Raw genomic sequence first — 22,152 nt, 5'->3', positions numbered from 1 at the left:
AACAGTTATCAATCGTATTCCAATAAACCTCGAGTAAAACTCCAAACCTAGTGTCTGTATCATCTTATTACGCAACTGGTCTTAAATACCCACATGCGAAGTATATTGAGGACGCAAAGAGTAAAGTGATCAAGCAAGTCCCACTCACGGGTCTTGTTGTGGTGTTTACAAGTCGAGTCAAATTTATGCTTTTAGAGCATTCGAGACACAATGCTTATAGTAATTCGAACTCATAAATCAATATTAAAATCGCCATGAAGGCATTTTCCAAGTTTCTTCTAGGCGCTCATCCATAGCAGAGGTCAGACAAAGGGTGGACAATAGACAGTACGAAACAAGATGGATCGGTTTGCATTAAATGGTTTTTATACTAGTCCACAAAAATTCAAGCTCCTTTTCTTCGAATTTAGATTCTCTTCTTGCTTTCTATTTTTCTCTGATACAAATGAAGAATTACCACCGCTATTTGTGTTAAAGGTCTGTCCTTTCTGTGCCCAAAACGAAACCCGGTATATCAAAAAGGGAATCGGACACATCAGGGTTTTCAAAATGTCTTGGTTAGAAATAAACATTCAATTCAGTAACACCGGGACGTCAAGAGCAATTTTATTTGGAATCTGTCAAGCCATTGATGTTTCGGGTACTACAATAAACTACTCAACCTTCACTTGTTTATTACTGTCATCTGGGACCAGGTTTGGCATTGACATGCCCATGCCCCAATAAGAAGTTTAAACGAAGAAAGGAATTACTGGATTAAAAGTGGACATCCCAATTATTTTACCTGAGCAGAAAAGAATCTTCTTTTGACGCATCTGACGACCCTGAAATCAAGATGAATCGGTTCCTGAGGAAAACACCATAGAGAGAATTCCAGAGGCAGACTTCAAATGTTTGTAGACTGAATTTATGTCGATAATTGTTGAGTTGTGATTTTGAGTTATCTCAATGTTGTACCCAATCACAAATCTCTGTGGGAATAAAAGTTGTTGGTCAAAGAATTTCCATATCATTTAAATTTGGGAATGCTTCATTGTAATGCAAATTCACCACACAAAGAATCTTAACCCGAGAGATGTGAATGGGTTAAAACACTGAGTTAGCCGAATTGCGTCCATTTCTCTCCCGCATGGCCTAGTGTCAGTTTGGAAACATTAAAATCTTTCACAACAAATGCTGAACGACTGTCTTGAGAAAACATTGAGGGACGATGTCCATAAAATGGTCCACAACCATGCGATAAGAGAAGCAACAGTAAAGAGAGGCACCAAAGGGTTGGGCCGCCATTACTTATCCACTCATACACCAGCTCGGTTTGATTTCTGAACCATTTCATGTGAAATGGTGGTGTACCATTCAACTCGATCAGGATCTAATAAGAGTTTCCGGGTTCCCTTTTTTGTCTTGTTGTACCACAACTTATTTTTGTTTTGACCTCTGGGTGAAATCTCTCTGTGTTGGCGATCCATTCATCTGGATCTGTTGAAATTTGAAAACGTGCTCGTGTATCATTGATTTAAAATTCAGGCAACGGCAATATCCAAATAGGTCGCAAAATGGCATCTCCTACAAGTGTCTTTTTCCTCAATTGGAAACGCAGTTTAATTGGCACTTGCATGCTCTGACTTGTCAGGAAAAGGAAAAAAGCAACACGCAGATAAACAGTTTTGAAGAGTGGCACAGACGTTTTTTAAACTGTCCTCATCACGGAGGCGTTGCTGAGGGACACTTAGATGAAACTTGATGATTTTAAGTTCTGTTCCCTATCTTCTTTTGTACAATCCCTGATTTTCCTCATTAAGAGGGCTTTACTGCAACACTTTGGTTGTCCGTGGGACAAACCCAGACAGAGAGGCCTTGATGGTGCATGTTAATGGCTCTGGGTGGTTTTGGCATATCCTCTTCTGATAAAATCGGCCATTGAAAAATCTTAGAACCCCTCCAATGTGCTTGCACTTCCCTTTCCGTGTAAAAATCTGAGACAGCAGCAGGACAAGTAAGGCAGTGTGCAATACATCACAGGAAGGTGAGAACTCAACTTTGAGTGGTGTTCTCTTCATTGATAGAAGGATGTTGGCTTTCACATCAGTTTTGCCTTAAGAAACATTTACTTTCTAGTTTTTGACGTTCCCTTTGGAAAAAAAAATGGTACGACCTCAGTTTCTTGTAGTGCGTCCCTTTCAGAACAATGTTGCGATACTTACAGGTAGACACAACAAGATAGCCGTAAAGTAGAACAAAGTTTCTCCCCTGTAAATCTTAAAGGTCACTGGACCATCCAAGCGCCGAAATTCACCTCATGGTCGGTTCAAATAAAAATCCATCATTGTTTTGCTCTTGTGATGAAAGGGCTTCATCGTTTTCCCCATTTTTTAAGAATTGAAGGACACTTCGGATGAGTAGGGCAAAGACTTTGAGAACCAAACAGCTTTTGCTCTATCAGTTGATTCAGCATAGGACGTGAGAACTTTGCAGAGATCTTTCACCTTAGCTTTTGAATATCTACTAGTGAGAATATGTCTTTATTTTTGTCTAAGAACCATTGCAGATTTCGAAATCACAACAAAAAGTCAACAAGCACACAAATGTCCGCAGAACAGATGTTTGAAAGTTTTGCCAGATCACCCTCAGTCTCGTCATCATGTTTGTGTGGTTGCTAATACAATGTGAAGCCAGAAGCTACAAAGAGGACTATTGTCTTGGTCCGAAGCATCCTTTGTTCCATTAGCAGATTGTAGAATCAATCCATGCCTTTCCTACCCATAATTCGAGCTGGCAAATTCTCCAAAGCAAATTGAACTGAGGAAAGTCAGTAGTATAGGAGTTGGGGTACCAGATCATTTTTGATCTGTTACCAACCCAACTACATACTACTTTTCATATTATGGTTTCATATTTTTGATCTATATTTTGGAAATCTATGTTTTTTAAAATAAAAATTCATAATAATAGTATATAGTGAGTTTAAAAATTTTCACGATGAATTGATTGATATGGAAGAAATCATTTGTCCTTTTTGCAATAAAGAAATCGGAGAAAGCATACAATTAAAAAGAGAGACCATGTTGTGTTAAACAAAATATACACATGAATGTATGTGTTACTTGCGGAACAGTTCATGGTTATACACCTCTTATAGATTATGTTGAATTTCATCAGAACAAACACAGATTCCATCGTAAATCAGTGTATCAAAGAAAATATCTTCGGATCTTTTAACCACTCTAGTTGTGTATTTTTCTGTAAAAGAATAAGCATAACCTCTACCTAATGAATAATGATCGTAAAACCTCCCAAAAGCATCATGAAGTATACTATGACTGTTTAATATATCAACCCAACTGAAGATCTTTTCAAATAACCATGTTAAGACAGCTATTACCAGGCCCAAGAAGACCTATTTCCCCATCGTTTAGTTCAAGAACTTTGTTTAATGTAATTTCTCTTTCAAAATAAAAATAGTGTAAGCATTGATAAACAAGTGCTGATTTTAATATTTTGTCATCGATAAATGGATGTTTTTCGTTTGCATCATTAAAATTGTATTTTACATGTTTTAATAAGATATTGATATACATATATATTTACGTTATATTAATCTCTGCATCAAGACAGTATGATGGTCTAATATCGTTTTTTCGTCTAATATAAAATCTAAATATACACAGAAAAAAGCTATACTACCATCTAAGGGTGCTATGTCACTATTTGAATCCAAACCTCCAAAATAGTTTTTGATGCACCAACGCGATTGTCAGCAAGTGAAATCACCAATATGCTTTTTGTTCCAGTAAATCTTACTTTTTTCGGTTTTTGGTGAAGATTTGTTATCCCAATGTACACTAAGGCAATGCCATTTATCAAGTTCGCTTAAATCATTTTCGCTATAATCTCCTAGATTTAGAAAACTTTGTAGGCTACTTGCCGGGCCAACATAAACACATTGATATGTATTATCAGCCCCAGATACTACGAGATTTGATCCACTATGAGCTATAAACTTATCATACCCTCTGTTATTGTGACCAAAAAGACAATTATTCCAAAAAACTCTGAGGTGAGCTCCTAGAAGTTAGTCGATAAACAATGAATACATTAACAGCATCGTTATTTAAATTAACTTGGCTGATCATTTTTTGTTTTATCGAATTTTAGAAAATATCGACCATTGTGTTTTTCAGCTTTTGTACATAAGGTGGGTCTTTTAGATGAATCGGTTTGTGTGGCATCACTTTCTTCATTACTTTTTATCAAATATTGTTTCTACTTTTCTGCTTGCATCCATCTTGTCATTCTGATTATCAGCTCTGTCGATTTGATAAACACAATTAGCATACATTCTTAGATATTCACTAACCCACAGATCTAGAAAGGAATCATGTACGATATCACCGACTTGTGATTTGATTACAACGCGAGAGTCGTTAGTACCAGCTTTTGCAATAATATTTTTATCAGTTTCAATGTGTCCATCATCATTTATTAAAAGTGGGTCTTCATGTAATTCGTAAGTGTCATTGTAATATTCTACTGAATATTCGATTTTATTTCCATCTTCATCAAGAACGAAGTTTCCATCGGATTTTTTATATGTAAAGCCATATATTAATCAGTACACATTTTTAAAGATAATATGGCAGGAGACTTATACTGTAGGCAAAATTTTTTGGTATAGAACTTGAAAATCGTACACTCAAATGTTGTATATCACTGTAGTATCTATTAATTGTAATTTTGGCTGTATTTGAAGCCAATGGAAATTTGAATTGATAAATATCAGAATTTACATGACGTGAGTGATTTAGATTCGGTTCTAAACCTAAAGCTGCGGTAATAGTGATATTCTGAATGTGGCCTTTTCCAAAAGTTTTGACAATAGTAAACTTAATGTTCCAGCCCTACCAAGTGGTACCGTGAAATAAAAAATACACAAACTGGTACTGGTGCCAGTGTAACCTATGACATAAGACGGAAGAGCGCTTTGGTTTAATTATTTTTTTTGTCGCAGGCTCGTAATCAGTTGAGGGAGCTGATAGACCGAAAATTTTATTACCGTTCATATTCATTGTCACATGCAATTGTAATTGATTATTTGAAATCTCATATGCTTTTTCATAATCGTATATAGTCATGTCAAGATCGCTTTTAGCTTCACCTTTTATACCATATATCAAAACAAAAACGGGAAGCAGAATTGGACTGTCATTGTCGTAATTACTTTTGAAATTCACATACAATCGTCTTTGAATCGATGAAGAAGTACCGTCTGGAGACAAGTTCAGAATCGTTTTAAGATATTTGTATTCCGAATTTACTTTTATTGTCGTACCTGAATCGATATTAATATTCAGAGCTTCATAGCCAAGTATAGTCGAACCAAATTCATAATCATAAAAAGGAGATTTTTTAAAATATGTTTCAACACACATTGTATATTTATCACTGAAATCATCACGTATCATTTTGAAAAGATTTAAAATGGAAACGACCTTTATATTCACTGGATCCATCAGATGTTTTTGAACCTTGAAGGAAAAAGCTTTTTGTTGGTTTTATGAGGCATGTCATTGAAGTTGATTAAATTCACATCTTGAATACCTGCATCTTCTGTGAATTCTCCTACATTCATGGCATATTTTAAAACATTTTTACGGTTTTGATGTGTGCTTATATGACTTTCCAAAATTTTGTCATGTGTATATTTTTTGCTATTGGTGTCAGTGGTTGCAATAGCATCATTGACTTGCTTTAATGTGATGGAATCTTTATTATGCGTTGCATCTTTGACGTTTTTTATTTGTTGATTGTTCATATCCAGATTTGAAGTCATATTATTGCTTCCATCCAATCTTAAACATCTTGAAAATTGACTGTCAACATAGCTTTTTCGAGTAGCATCATACAAACTGCTTGGAGCCCCAAGATTGACGATCTTTTTTGTGTCATGTCTAAATCATTTAAAATTGTATTACTACCGTCTCGTAAAACGACTTGATTTACATTTGGTTTTTTTCCAACCTCAAAATCTACATATGCTTTGTTAGTCACATCTCTAGTATCAGTTGGTTGTCCGCAATCGACTATTTTATTCAGAGACATGGTTAAATTTGCAGACATATCTTGTGAACCATCTCGTAGAACAACTTGATCAACATTAGGTTTGGAAGCGAGCTCAGTATCAATGTATCCTTTATTTACAATATCAGTCGAATTTGAACCGTTACCAACACTGGTGATTTTATGGTTTCCTAAATTCAAATTACCACGCAAAGACACTGATCCATCTCTCTTCAAATAATTTGTAAGCTCTGATTTATCGGCTTTTGAGACAACTGTGTTTTATCAGCTTAAAAATTCAAAGAGCTGTCAACGTAAAATTTACTAGAAGCATCTGAATGTAATATTGGATCTTTTACTCCTAAGATTCTTTCATTTTTCATATTTAGAGGATTTTGGGCTTCTATATTACCACTATTTGTATCAAGATCAAAATAGAAGGCTTCAAATTGGAGATGTGTGAGCGCATCCGCTGTATTATGTCTACCTGCTGCAACGTTCTCAATCCTTCTTTTATCCATATCAAGAGCTCCAGACATAGCAACACTTCCATCCCGTTTTAAATAATCAGTTAAATCAAGTGATTGGCTAGATGAACTACCACTATTTGCTTTAATATGATCATATATCTGTTTTTTTGGTTAAAACATCATTGTCATCTGTTCCAGGTTTTAAATTAGTTAATTTTTTATTTTCAAGATCGTAATCACCATCAGATGTTTTTTTGAAGCCTTCACCAGGAGGTCCTGGAGGGCCCGGAATACCGGCTAGAGATCCATGTTCATCATGTTTTGATTTTTCGTTAAAAATGCCCATATATATTATATGTTTCCATAAAAATTCCTCTTGATCAGTTTTTTAATTTGTCAACGTACAGAAATGAATATGGTTTTTCGGTTGCCTTTTTATACTGATCTTTTGACACATTAAGTTCTCTTGAAATCAGGCTTCTTTTATTGGTGCTTGGAAATTCGTAGACAACATAATGGCTGCAATTAAGGCGTATGTCTTTTGGAGTCCTGTAAAACTCTGACTAAGGTATATCACAGAACAATTCTTATGTCTTCCTTGAATGAAATAGTCAATCAATGGTTTCTGATTTTTGTCACATATGAAATCGTCAAATATTACTATTTTCTGAGAGTCGGTATCTAGGCTATCAACAGGTTTTATTTCATCATTATTGTAATGTATAATGTCATAACCAACCTGGCTGCTTATATCATTCATTGCTTCGATCATATGTTTGTATTTTTCTTGCTCAAGGTTTTTACCATACAGATAAATCTCATCGTAATAAACCAATGGTTTCATGAGCATGTGATATAGCAGATTAGTTTTTCCTCCTCCAGATGGAGAAGCCAAAAAGCATTCTGAATGGTTTATCTGGCATGTATTTATAAAGTTGTTTGAATTGAGTGTTTTCATCTTCTTTGAAATCATAATTTGGTATTTCCATATATAATATGTTAGATAAGTTGAGATAAGTTATGTAGTTAATATATATACATGGACGTAAAACAGTTTGAAAAACTTAGCAATTTAAAGATTACAGCAGGAAATAAAACCAGAGATGTGAGAAACACATTCAAAAAGTTTAAGCAAAAAAAAACAAGATGCTTATGAGGGAGTATCAGAACAGTTAAAACCATTAATTGACACTCAAGAAAGTGTAAAAAAAAGTATTGATGAAAAGCAAGATAAACTAATCAAACAGCTTGAAAAAAATCAAAAGGCAATCACAAGTGGTTTGGAAAATGTTTTTATATATAATCAATTACCTGAGAAAATAGAACAAAAAACAACATTACCAATTGATTATAAACCCTCAATGATGGCTGAAATACATAAATACAAATCAGATATGGACAAAGGATTTAATGTTGATGATATTAAAACACTTACGAAATACAATTTCATTCCTCCATCCGAAGTTTTGAAGGGTATCAGAAACAACACAATTGATTTTGACGATTATGACAAAGATGTAGGCAATATTACAAAAAAACTTGGATCTGAAAAGGGTACAAAACGCAGATCAAATTGATATTTTGACGAAAGAAATCAAAATTTTACAAAGATATAAGAACAGAATTAATTTGATCCCAGAAGGCTTAAAGACTGTTGGTGAAGGATTATACACACAAAAGAAAAGAAATGCTTACAAAGTAAACCCTAAGAATGGTCAATATGGTGGTTTGATAATTGATGTGCCAAAAGTATTTGGTCAATTAAAAATGGTTGCTCATAAAGTTGACCAAAAAGTATATGATAAACAAGCTGATTTTGACACAATTGATTTATTCACAAAGAGATTCAATAGCAGAAAGAAGTATTCACCGTTGTCTAGAGAAATATTCAATGACATAAACACTTTATCTGAGATTCCAATCCATCGGACTAGTAATAAATTCAAGAGATTGGGTTCCGGTGTGGTTTTTTTATAATAATCCTGAAGATCTGTTGTCAAGACTTGAACTGTTAGGTGGATCTATTCTAGCTGGTAATAATGGAGTTAAAAATGAGTTCACACAGGTAGCTCGTGCATTAAACAAAATTGGTGTCGTAAGCAATGATCAACTTAATAATTTATTGACAGAATATGTAATCTAAATATATATATGGAGGAACTAAGATCGATTTATGTTTCATCTGTTGACAGAGAAAAAGTCGGAAGAAGCAAATCCCACGATTTTAAAATCAAATTACGGTCAACACTCAGTCTTGATCAAAACATGAAGCATGAAATTGCAGTTGACACAGTGATGATGACATACTCTTGGCATAACATTTCAGACAAGTATAAAAATAACCAAATAAAATACTCTGCGGATAATGGAAACACTTGGTATACAATAACTTTTCCAAATGGTTTGTACAGTTACAGCGACATCAATGCATTCATACACAGTTACATGGGTGAACAAGGACACAAGACAGGTGACAAGTATCATATCAATTTGTCTTTTTTTCTGTCAACGTATAAAGTTCTGATTCAAATTGACAACAATTATAAACTTGATTTGAGAAATAGCAATTTTGGTGTTCTTATCGGTTTCAACGAGAAAATTGTAGACAAAAGAGAATATGGATCCAGATTACCCAATATAACGAATTCAGTTGACAAAATCAACATTCATTGTAATGTCATTTCAAATTCCATTGTAAGTGGAAGCGATGACAATCTTCTTTGCGTCATTCCAACAAACAAGCTCACCAAAAGTTACAGCTTTAAATTTGAACCAAAACGGCTTCTATTCAATGAAGTGAGTAAAACGAATATCGACGAAATACGATTTTACATAACTGACAGTTTGTCACGTCCAATAGATCTGAACGGAATAGATTGGTTTATGACTTTAATCATGAAATCAACTAAAATTGTATAATGCAATATTATATGGACAGACGTTTTTTTAAGAGACGATACGACCCAGAAATGGGTATGTATGTTAAAAAACACATTTATGGTGAAGGTTTTAGTGATGTTTTGAAAAAGGTTGGTAGTAAGGTTTTCAATGAAACAGTAAAGCAAGGCATTAAAAAAGGAAGCGAAAAAGCAATCACCACAGCTGTTGAAAAAAACTGGTTATTATGCTGCTAATAAAGCTGGTGAAAAAATAGTTGAATTGTTGAGTAAGAAGAACAAAAGTACACCTGTAATGGTTGATACAAAAACAGAGTTTGATGAAAGAATGAATAAAATATTTTCAGGCGGCAGAATAAGAAAATAGTCAATTTTATATAATATTATATTATATGACATCTATTAGAAATCCAAAATATTTAGAACGCTATGAAGATGTACCTTTCGAACTAGAAACAGCTCTCGTTGCACCTGCAGGTGCTGCTTTGCAAAAGAAAGAAAATCATCGGTTTGCTGTCGATAACAGTGGAGAAGTAACTCCTTTTGACTGGTGTAATGCTAGAATATCAGTCGATTTTAAACTAGTACTAAGTGCAAATGGTGGAAACATTGCAGAAGATGATCGTAACGGTATTGTAAATGGAATTCATTCATTATACATCACATATAGACGTTAAATTTAACAGAAGGAAAGTATGACTGTTCAAATTGTAATCACGCTGTTAATATCAAAAATCTTCTCAATTACAGCCCAGGTTATGCCTCAAGTACGGTGACAAATGAACTTTACTATCTTGATACAAGCAGACATGCCGATAACAGAGAATTCAACATAGATAATGTCAATCACGACCATGTAACAGGGAGAAATGCGAATTTCAATAAAGGTTTTTCTATGAGAAAGTCTCATCTTGGAGCTTCTGCTACTGTCAATGCAGAGATGACTTTGAACAAATTGTCATATTTTGAAGCACTGCAATCACAACTTTTACCCAATGGTAAACTTGAAATAAATATGGACCTTGATTTAGACGACAACGTAGTTTGGCAAGCTGGAGCAGCTTGTAAAGTCATATTTTCCAAAATGCAACTGCTTGTTCCAAGGATGACTTTTAATTCTGTAGGACAAAGTTTCTATCTAGATCAATTTATCAAAAAACCATCTCAAAAATGGACCTATTTGAATGAGGAAATATACAAATCTAATTCTAGCAACCAGAGAACTGGTCATTTCAATATCAGTAACGGTGTAGAAAAACCGAGGCATGTCTTCGTTTTCACCATCAATGACGCAAAAACGACGCCCAGAGAGAAAATCCATTTCTATATGACACTTTTTCAGTTTCAACCAACCCAAGAACTCTTATGAATTGTCACCTAGTCGTTGGAAATGGTAACGAATATCCGGAGATCAATTACCAACCATCAACAAATCCACCCAGGGTGTATAGAGATGTATTGAAATATGTACACAAAAACAACGAATATTCAGAAGGCACACTTTTGACAATAGAAAATTACAAAAAACTATTTTCATTCGTTTACTTCGATCTCACAAAACAGGAACTTGACATCCGAGACAGTACAACCAAACTGACTTTCAAATATGAGCTTTCTGGAACGACTGCTACAACCTACAGTATCTATGCTCTTGTGTTAAACGAGCAAGAAGCTGAGGTAATGAACAAAGACGGAAAACTGATGTTGCGTTAATTAACAAACAATACATTTCGTGACAATCAATCAACAAAAAACAATAAACCAATACATTTAATGATTAATTTAATGTAAACAAATAATATATTTAATTAATGACGGAATATTTTCCTCATGGAGTAAATTTGAGTGAAGGTCAATTAAAAAAGCTTTCCAAAGCATATGAAGATAATACAGCCATCACTCTAAGATTGTCAAAAGATCAATTAAATGGTCCAGATCAATTGATGCTTACCAAAAGACAGATCAAAAAATTAAAGAAGGCTATAAAAAACAACAATGGATGAGATATAAAAATCAGTAAAAATCAGATACGGAATGCTATAAGACATGGAGGTTCTCTCTGGAGTTCACTTGCTGGGTTATCTTCAAAAGTGTTACCAATGGTAATGCCATTAGCTAAAAAGGTCGCTACACCTCTTTTTTTGGGAGCTTTATCCGGTTTGGCTTCTCTAGGAGTAGATAAATTATTTGGAGGCGCAGTTTTTATACCTGGTTCAAAAGTAGGAGAATTGGTAAAATACAAAGATCATTTAACTACCAAACAAAAGAAAGACATTTTAGAGGCATTACGTTCTGGCTCAGATCTGACAATAAAACCTACTAAAATACTACTAAAGTCGGAAGCGGTCTAGGCACAATATTGGCTTCCATAGGAATACCCATGCTTTTAGACGCCTTGACTGGCAAAGGACTTCAAGTTGACAGTATGCCTCAAGGACCAATTTACATCCCAGGAATCACAGGTGGGATGACAAAAAATTCTAGACCTCCACCATTTTTTGGAACATGGGAAAACCCAGTTGGTATGGGAGTTTCAAAAAAAAAGACCAAGACAAAAAAGGGCACAGGTTTGATTCTAGGAAAAAACAGTCCATTTCGAAACATACCAATTCTAGGGGACATACTGTAATGAAATTCATAGATAAACCGCTCAGTAATTTTGATCTGATGAATTGGGTGGAACAACTAGGTATAAAACATTTCAGAAATATTTACAGCAGACACATTTTACCAGACAAAATAAATCACAAAGAGACAGGTATAATCAATTTGGATTCTCGAATAGGTCCTGGTACGCATTGGGTGTGTTATCGCAATGTCGATGATCATTCGTGTGAATACTTTGATAGTTTTGGTTTGATGATGCCAAATGAAGTACAATCATATCTAGAAACCAGTGGTGAAAAATTAGTTTATTCTTCTGACGAAATACAAGAAAGAGATTCCGTTTTATGTGGTTATTGGTGTTTATACTATTTGTTAGAAAGACAAAGAGGTAGATCAATCCTTGGAGTCATTCATAATTCCAAATTTAGTCCAACAGACAAATCAGTGAACCATGAATTTATAATCAGTTAATTCAAAAATATAACGTATGAATATACATGAAATCTTATTGTGTAAAACAAAAGAAAGTAACTGAATGTGTTGAACCTTCAGGTTACAAAACAACTAAAGATGGTAGACTGATGTTTTATTGTACATGCTTAGAATGCGGAATAAAGAAGACCAAATTTGTTAAATCAGATTCAAAAATAATGGGAAACGGGTTAGCCTGCTCCAAGAAGCGGGCTTTTTAGATATTGGAAACAGTCATAGCTTAGGTGAAATGGCTTTGAAAGCTGGTTTAAAAGGTGCATTCAATCTTGTTAAAATTGGAGCTTTAAAGGCGATTAAATCAGATTTTGCTAAACAAAAATTACAAGGTGTGGCTAACAAATATCTTGATCAAGCTTTGGACAGTTTCACATCAGATTTGTCCAAAAAACTAGATCCATTACAGGGTTTGGCTATTGATATTCATAAAGCAATAGGTAAGCTACCAAAACCAAAAGGTGGATGGACACTTCCAGGTCATAGATACACTGGACCTTACAATGATTTGGAAAATCAACTGAAGTATGACCCAAAAACAGGTCAAATATTGGAAATATATGATATGCCGACTGGAAGAACTGATGCTGTAGCAATGCAGCACGACGTTGATTATTCAGTATGCAAGGATGACAGGAAATGTAAAAACAAAGCAGACCAAAAAATGGTTAAAGCTTTGGATAATGTACCATACAATGAAAGACAATGGGGGCATTGGTTGGCCAGAAATGTAATCAATACGAAGCAGAAACTAGGTCTCGGAGTTCCAAAAAACGGAAAAAGCCGTCGGGTAAAAAAAACTGGCAAGAAAAATTAGCAGATGAGTTACATGCACCCATAAAACGTAATTTTACTCGGCGGCATGTAATAACAAATCATATTGATGAAATATGGGCAAGTGATCTAGTTGTAATGCAACAATTTAGTAAATGGAATAAGGGTTACCAATATCTTCTGATGGTTATTGATGTTTTCAGTAAATTCGGTTGGATCGTACCATTGAAGGATAAGAAAGGTGAATCTGTCACTGAAGCGTTCAAATCAATATTTAATGAAGGTAGAAAACCACAATATCTATGGGTTGATAAGGGAAAGGAGTTCTATAACAAACACTTGAAAGACTTGCTGGAGAAAAATAGGATACATATGTACCCCACTGAAAATGAGGAAAAATCCTCAGTGGTTGAAAGGTGGAATAGAACAATTAAATCCAAAATGTGGAAACAGTTCACAGTTCAAGGTAATACAATGTATCTCGATATGCTGCCCAAACTAGTGAAACAGTACAACAACACAAAACATTCAAGCATAAAGATGACACCTACTGAAGCCAGTAAAAAGAGCAATGAAGGAACTGTTTACTTCAATTTATATGGTGATATAGAAACATTAAAACAGAAACCTGAATTTAAAATAGGTGATAAGGTCCGAATATCTAAGTATAAAAGGAATGTGTTTGACAAGGGTTATACACCAAATTGGACCAAAGAAGTGTTCATAGTTGATAAAATCCAATACACTAATCCAATCACTTGCAAACTAAAGGATCTCAATAATGAAGAAATACAAGGTAGTTTTTATGAACCTGAATTATTGAAAGCCAGACAGGATGTTTTTCGTATTGACAAAGTCATTAGAAGAGACTATAAGAAGAAACAAGCTCTGGTAAAATGGAAGGGATACAGTAATGATTTTAATAGCTGGATACCATTAAAAGACATTGAAAATATACAAAATATTTAAACATATATGTTTATAGTATATTAACCCAGTTCTACGGTATATACTGTTTATTCGCTATTCATAGCCAAAAATATAATTTGTTTCTGGCTATATTTAAACGCATTTTTGAAAACACATAAAAAAATATCCATAGGTATACTATTATAAATGGAAAATGAAAATATAATGAGAAAAAGAGGAAGGCCTCGATTTTATACCAAAAAGAAGAAAGAATAAAAAACAAAACCAGCTACATGCTAAATAAACCTTGGCATTGTGACATATGCAAAACCAGAAGAAATTATACTCTCGCTGGCAAAAGTTGCCACATTAAAACCCAAAAGCATAAAAACAATGTCTTGAAATCAGTATAACAGGATAAAATACGCTAAATATATATAGTTCAAACGATTCATAATTTTGCATCCTTTGAAAGCATCTTTAAATTCGGCTTAAAGAAATAATAACTATAGATTATATATAAATGTCTAATAATATCTCACATAATAATATGAACAAGAGATATCTCAAAAAGCTTAGTAAATCAGAACTGATCAAATTGCTATTAATTATACCAATCCCTAAACCTCGTAAGAGTGTAAATCAAATGGTTCAAGATTATGAAAAAAATATAATTCTTCCACCATTGGAATTTCTTGATGATTATAAAGAAGTTCCATTACCAAGGACTAAAAGACCCATTCCATTACCAAGGACTAAAATAGAGGAAACAGATAAAGCTCTTAAAGGGTTTACAAAGTCTTATGAAATTGATATCAAAAATGACAAAGACCCACTTATGCAACTGCAAAACACGAGAAAGGCAATTGCTAACCTTATTGAAAACATTAATATCAATGAAAGGACTACAATTTGTTGAAACTCTTAAGGTAACATTTACAAAAATTTTAGATGGAGAAACAGTGTATAAGACTGCATATTTCAACAGTGTAGCTCAAACAATAACAAATAAAACACAAATTGAACTAGCTTTGTCTTTATCGAAACAAGTAATATCAAACAATACAGCTGTATGGATGTCTGAGGGATCTGGTTGGACTGTTAAATCTATCGATAACCATTATCTTAATGTAGTAAAATATAAACCAATGAAAGGATCTTCTTATATAAAACTACCTACAGAACTCAGAAACAGTTTGAAGGGATTGATTAATTTGAAAAATGAAGACAATCAATGCTTTAGATGGTGTCACATCAGACATTTAAATCCCCAAGATAAATACCCACATAGAATTAAAAAAGTTGACAAGCGATTCATTGAAAATTTGGATTATTTAGGAATTGAATTTCCAGTCAATATCAAATAGTACAACAAAATAGAAAAGCAGAATGAAATAAACATCAATGTTTTTGGTTATGAAGATAAACAACCATATCCAATTTATGTTTCAAAACAAAAATATGAAGATCGTATGAATCTTCTTCTTCAAGTGAAGCTATGATCTTCGCAGTTATGAGCCCAATTTTTGCAATTGCGTAGAGAAGCCTGAAAATTTCAGGACTTCAACAGGGTTTGAACCCGTGACCTCGCGATTCCAGTTGAACCAGTTCAACCCCGTTGAAGTCCTGAAATTTTCAGGCTTCTCTACGCAATTGCAAAAATTGGGCTCATAACTGCGAAGATCATAGCTTCACTTGATTTCATTTCCGCAGTTCACATATGATTCATTTCACATACCATTTCATCATTGATTCATTCCTCACGGGACCATTAGAACCCACAAATGACCAGCTCCCAACGTCAGTGGCTTCATAGCTCAGTTGGTTAGAGCGTCGCACTGGAATCGCGAGGTCACGGGTTCAAACCCCGTTGAAGTCCTGAAATTTTCAGGCTTCTCTACGCAATTGCAAAAATTGGGCTCATAACTGCGAAGATCATAGCTTCACTTGATTTCATTTCCGCAGTTCATATATGATTCATTTCATATACCATTTCATCATTGATTCATTCCTCACGGGACCATTAGAACCCACAAATGACCAGCTCCCAACGTCAGTGGCTTCATAGCTCAGTTGGTTAGAGCGTCGCACTGGAATCGCGAGGTCACGGGTTCAAACCCCGTTGAAGTCCTGAAATTTTCAGGCTTCTCTACGCAATTGCAAAAATTGGGCTCATAACTGCGAAGATCATAGCTTCACTTGATTTCATTTCCGCAGTTCATATATGATTCATTTCATATACCATTTCATCATTAATCTTCTTCTTATAACTGAAAATGAAAAAAAGCACGATGTGCTCATAAAAGATTTTGATAGGTTCATGTACAATCAAACAAAACACAAAGAGAAAAAACATTTCTGCATGTATTGTCTTCAATGCTTCAGCTCTGAAAGAGTATTGACTGATCATAAAGAAAACTGTATACAAGTGAATGGGACACAAGCGATTAAAATGCCAACAAAAAATGAAAATATATTAAAATTCAATAATTTCCATAAACAGTTAGCTGTTCCATTTGTAATTTATTCAGACTTTGAAATCATAACAGAAAAGATATCCGGTTGTCAACCTAATAATGATAAATCATATACAGAAGCATATCAAAAGCATGTAGACTGTGGTTATGGATGTAAGGTCGTTTGTTGTTATGATGATAAATATAGCAAACCAGTACAAATTTACAAAGGTGAAAAAGCTGTTTACAAATTTATGGAAGCTATGCTGGATGAAGTCAAATATTGTAAGAATAAACCATTAAGAATGACTAAAGATGATGAAGAGAAATTTCAAAAAGCTGAAGAATGTCATATATGTGAGAAAGAATATAATGAAACTGATGTAAGAGTAAGAGATCACTGCCATATAACTGGTCAATACAGAGGATCCGCTCATCAAGATTGTAATCTTAACTTTCGAATAACTGACAAAATTCCAGTAATATTCCACAATCTTAGAGGATATGACAGCCATTTTATAATGCAAGAGATTGGTGAAATAGTCAGGAAGCATACATATACAAATAAGAAAGGTGAAAAGTGCCAAATGAATATCAATGCAACTCCTAATAACATGGAGAAATACATGGCTTCCATGCTTGGCAATCATCTGACCTTTATTGATAGTTTCCAATTCATGAGCTCAAGTTTAGAAAAACTAGTGAGTAATTTACCAAAAGAATCATTGAAATATACTTCTCAAAAATTCAAAGATAAAAAGCTTGATTTAATGAGCAAGAAGGGAGCCTATCCATATGACTTCATGGACAGTTTTGAAAAATTCAATGAAAAGCTACCATCAAAAGAAGACTTTTACAGCATCTTAAGTGATGAACATATTACCGATAAAGATTATCTACATGCTCAGACTGTGTGGAATACATTCTCTCTTAAAAACATGGGTGAATATCATGACTTATACCTAAAATCAGATATTCTGTTGTTAGCTGATGTATTCGAAAACTTTCGACAGACCTGTCTGCAATACTACAAATTAGACCCATGTCATTATTTTACATCTCCTGGATTATCTTGGGACGCAATGTTAAAGATGACTGATATCAAATTGGAACTAATGACTGACATTGATATGTTTCAATTTATTGAAAAAGGAATGCGTGGTGGAATAAGTTACATTGCAAACCGGTATGGAAAAGCAAACAATAAATACATGAAAACATATGGTGAAAAGGCGCCCTCAAAGTTTATAATGTATCTTGATGCCGACAATCTGTATGGATGGGCAATGAGTCAATATTTACCAACCAGTGGTTTCAAATTGATGACAAAAAAACAGATAGGTAATATAGACTTAGCCAAATATAAAGAAGACAGCAAGAAAGGTTTAATACTAGAAGTAGACCTAGCATATCCAAAAGAACTACATGATTTGCATAATGACTACCCACTAGCACCTGAAAAGGTGAAAGTAACTGAGAATATGCTATCAGAATATTGCAAAAACATTGCGAAGAAATATAAAATATCGACTGGTTTAGTTCATAAATTAATACCTACATTGAGCAATAAAGAAAAGTATGTTCTTCATTACAGAAACCTAAAATTGTACACTGATCTTGGATTAAAAATAACTAAAGTTCATCGAGTATTAGAATTTAATCAGTCACCATGGTTGAAAGAATATATTGATTTCAATACTGAGAAAAGAACTAATGCCAAAAATACTTTTGAGAAAGACTTCTTCAAGCTTATGAATAACAGTACATTTGGAAAAACAATGGAAAATATTAGAAAGCGAGTAGATGTTAGATTAGTAACTAATGAAAAGAAACTATTGAAAATGGCTGCTAAACCAACATATGTTAGCAATAAGATATTTAATGAAAATCTAGTGGCAGTGCATAAAATCAAAGAAACACTAACCCTAAACAGGCCGGCTTATGTGGGGATGTGTGTCTTGGATCTGAGCAAGACACTAATGTATGATTTTCATTATAATTACATGAAACAAAAATACGGTAGCAAAAGAAAATTATTATTCACAGACACAGATAGCTTAACTTATGAAATTGAAACTAATGATGTGTATCAAGACTTTTGGAATAATAAAGACAAATTCGATAACAGTGATTATTCACAAGATTCACAATATTTTGACAGGACAAATAAAAAAGTAATCGGTAAATTCAAAGATGAGACAGCAGGCATGCCAATAACCGAATTCGTTGGATTAAGATCCAAAATGTATTCATACATAAAAGACAATGACAAAGGCGGAAAAACTGCGAAGGGAATCAAGAAAAATATAATTAAAAACAACATCACTAATGAAAATTACAAAAACGTGTTGTTTAATAACAAACAAATACATCATACAATGAAAACAATCAGAAGCAGCAACCATCAACTTGGAAGTTATGAAATCAACAAAGTATCACTCAGCTGTTTCGATGACAAAAGATATATATTAAAAAACGGAATTACAAGTTATGCATACGGACATTATGCAATAAACAACTAAAATAACATTTCTTTTAAAGGATTGAACTCAAAATGTCATAAGTAAATACACTCTTAAGATCTCTTCTTGTAGGGATCACTTGCTAATTTCTTCTCTTGACGATTTTTCTTTAAAGCCTCTTTCATTGTCTTAATATTAGTGATTTTCTTTATCCTGTCTTCTAATCGCCTCCGTGATTTCTCATAGTTCAAGACCCTCTTGTACTCCTCCAAGACTTTGATATAACGATCGACAGCATTATCCAAGACACTAATATCAGTGGATGCTAAATTATAAATTTGCCTTGTCATATTAAAACTGAATTCTTGATCGTTACCCATATGTGCTTCAATCATCAGTATAGAATCTTGAATCTTGTTACATGTAGACTCAAAACGAGTAGTAAGTTCTTCTAATGAAGGCATCCTTTGTCTGTAGCAAAATGTCCAACCAAAATAAACCAGATTTTGAACCATTTGGTTATATTTTCAGTTTTGGTTAACCTATGGGTTAACTTTTAATTGGTTGAAAACCTCACATGACTATTAATGATGACTCATTTTCCTGGGGGAACCCCCTATTATATGACATCATCGACTTCCTGTGTTTCTGAAAAAGTCACGCAATGTGATCATGCTTTAATACCCCCTATAGATATCAAATACTAACTTCATGTCAATATACCTCTGCAAATTCAATCTTTCAATAAACGCACTATTATATTTTAAAACATATAGATTTCCAAAATACGATATCAGTTTGTGAAACCTAAATACGAGATCAGTTTGTGGAATTGAAATACAAGATCAGTTCACGGATTCCATATGATGGAAAGTAGTTAGAAGTTGCGTTTTGGTAACAGATCAAAAAATGATCTGGTACCCCCAACTCCTATACTACTAAAGTCATCCCGCAGGGCCTGAATGCATAGTGAATTTCAGCCTGGGCTGAAATGTAAGCCTGGGCACGTATAGAGTCACAGAAAAATGAAAATGCTAACATGGACATGAAAATAGGTGCAACAGTTTTCTCGCCTCTCAATTTTTAACGTTTTGGGATGGTGACAGCCTACAAAGATCATGGAAATCAAATGGTACCTGTCTTTGGTCACATACCTGTAAAGGCGGCAAAATACGAGATACAAAAACCCTCAACTTGGCGCGCCACATTGTTGCGTTGCAAGTTTTGGATCGATGTTTCTCGTTTTTCACCTTTTGTGATTAACTTGTCGCGCAACAAAAACATTTGTTGCGAAAAGTAGAGCGTTGGTCTACTTTGAGCAACAAATTTTGGCTTTGTTGCTCGTTTTTCATCAAAGTCACAACTTGTCACGCAACAAATTTACTGATGCTCGCATCTGATTGCTTAGTAGAAGTCACATGTCCACGTCAGAGCGTGTAGTGGGAGGAAAACAATCGTGGCGGAAAGTTCTCTGGCAAAATCTTTCCCCGAAAGCAATATTACTTCAACGCCCGAAGGGATGGATATTGTACTAGGCAAAACGCTTAACGATGAAACGAAGCTGGAGCTTATTGCAAAGTTGAAAGAATTCCCATGCCTTTGGGAGACGAGCAGCCCAGCTTATGAAGTCGATAAAAAAACGAAAGAGAAAGCGATGGAGGAGTTAAGCGAAAATTTCAGTCTTGAGAAAGACAGCCTCCGTAGTTTTATACATGGACTAAGGTCAGGTTTAAACCGTGAATTAAAGAGGGAGGCAGAGGGCAAGATTGTCAAATGGAAATTTTTCCATGCACTCAAGTATATGAAGGAGGACATAGTCAAAACTACGAAGGTAGGTTGCGTTTCATACCATCCATTTATTACAACAATTAATTATCAAACAGATCAACCTTTGGTTTTATGTTCGACTATTCTTCGATCTAAACCTTTTTTTTCTGGCACAAGGGCGATAAAAAAAAATTGCAAATGCAATTAAAACGCTGTTGTAAAGCTTGTACATTTTAAATTGTGTTGCAGGACAAGGAGGAGAAAAAGTGGGTGCCTGAGGAGGTCGAGAAATTAATAGATTATTATAGATGTGTAAAATGTTGAGCCACGCCCCCACAAAAAGCCAAGATCAAATAAAGTCACACTTGCTAAAGAAATGGAATAAGCCAAGCTTGATTTATATAAGGAGGCAGTCAAGTGCTTACAGATGCCAGTTGCTCAAGTGCCCATTAGCCCTGCTTCTGCCTCAAATGATGATGAGATAACCTCCTTCTTAAAAAAAAAAAGATTAACAATTGTATTTTCTAATTACCGTACATACAGCATTAGATTGGCTGTAAAAAAGTGTAAATAATTGGTACCGCGCACCGGTGGCTCAGTTGGTTGAGCACCGGGCTGTCATGCGGGAGGTCGTGAGTTCAACTCCGGCCGGACCAACACTCAGGGTCTTTAAATAACTGAGGAGAAAATGCTGCCTTTGTAATTACATCTGCAAATGGTTAGACTCTCTAGTCTTCTCAGATAAGGACGATAAGCCGGAGGTCCCGTCTCACAACCCTTCAATGTTCATAATCCTGTGGGACGTAAAAGAACCCGCACACTTGTCGTAAAGAGTAGGGCATGTAGTTCCCGGTGTTGTGGTCTGGTCTTTCTGGTCTGGATAAGGTAGGGTGGAGCACCTTGCATAGGACCTCGAGGCCTGTTCGTGCTCCTTCCCTCTGGGCAGGTTTGCCCAGTAAAAGAGACAAACCAGATGTCTCGTAAAACTAATTGCAAAGCTCATCATCAGACATGTTATATATTAACAATATATCATAAGAGGTGTCACATAATGTAAAGAGCATTCTTGAGAAATTAGCACTTGCTTGCTATATTAATAAAGATGTTTCATTTAACAGTTATTATAATTATCTTGTCAATTGTTCACTTTGTCAATGCCACATTGTCTCCTTTGCCAGGATACAGCTCCCTCAAGGTTGAAGTACTCCAGGTATTCCTGTCTGATTTTTCTTGCCTCATAAGAGTAATTGTTGCTTCCAGAGGGGAT

General features: G+C 34.5%; 1 protein-coding gene and 2 non-coding genes across 3 annotated transcripts; all 3 read left to right on the top strand.

Annotated features, from left to right (window-relative positions):
• Nucleotides 1-16,006: 16,006 nt before the first annotated feature.
• Trnas-gga (transfer RNA serine (anticodon GGA)) lies at nucleotides 16,007-16,079 on the top strand. The gene has a single exon. It is a non-coding gene; the product is annotated as a tRNA-Ser (tRNA).
• Nucleotides 16,080-16,258: 179 nt separating this feature from the next.
• Trnas-gga (transfer RNA serine (anticodon GGA)) lies at nucleotides 16,259-16,331 on the top strand. Its single transcript has one exon. It is a non-coding gene; the product is annotated as a tRNA-Ser (tRNA).
• Nucleotides 16,332-16,961: 630 nt separating this feature from the next.
• LOC138056316 (uncharacterized) lies at nucleotides 16,962-19,178 on the top strand. The gene has a single exon (XM_068902098.1). The coding sequence runs from the start codon at nucleotides 16,962-16,964 to the stop codon at nucleotides 19,176-19,178; it is 2,217 nt and encodes a 738-aa protein (XP_068758199.1).
• The last annotated feature ends 2,974 nt before the right edge of the window (nucleotides 19,179-22,152 follow it).

This window comes from Montipora capricornis, chromosome 7 (assembly GCF_036669925.1).
Source record: "Montipora capricornis isolate CH-2021 chromosome 7, ASM3666992v2, whole genome shotgun sequence".
Classification (NCBI taxonomy): Eukaryota; Metazoa; Cnidaria; class Anthozoa; order Scleractinia; family Acroporidae; genus Montipora; species Montipora capricornis.
This window is presented reverse-complemented; position numbering and strand designations above follow the sequence as displayed.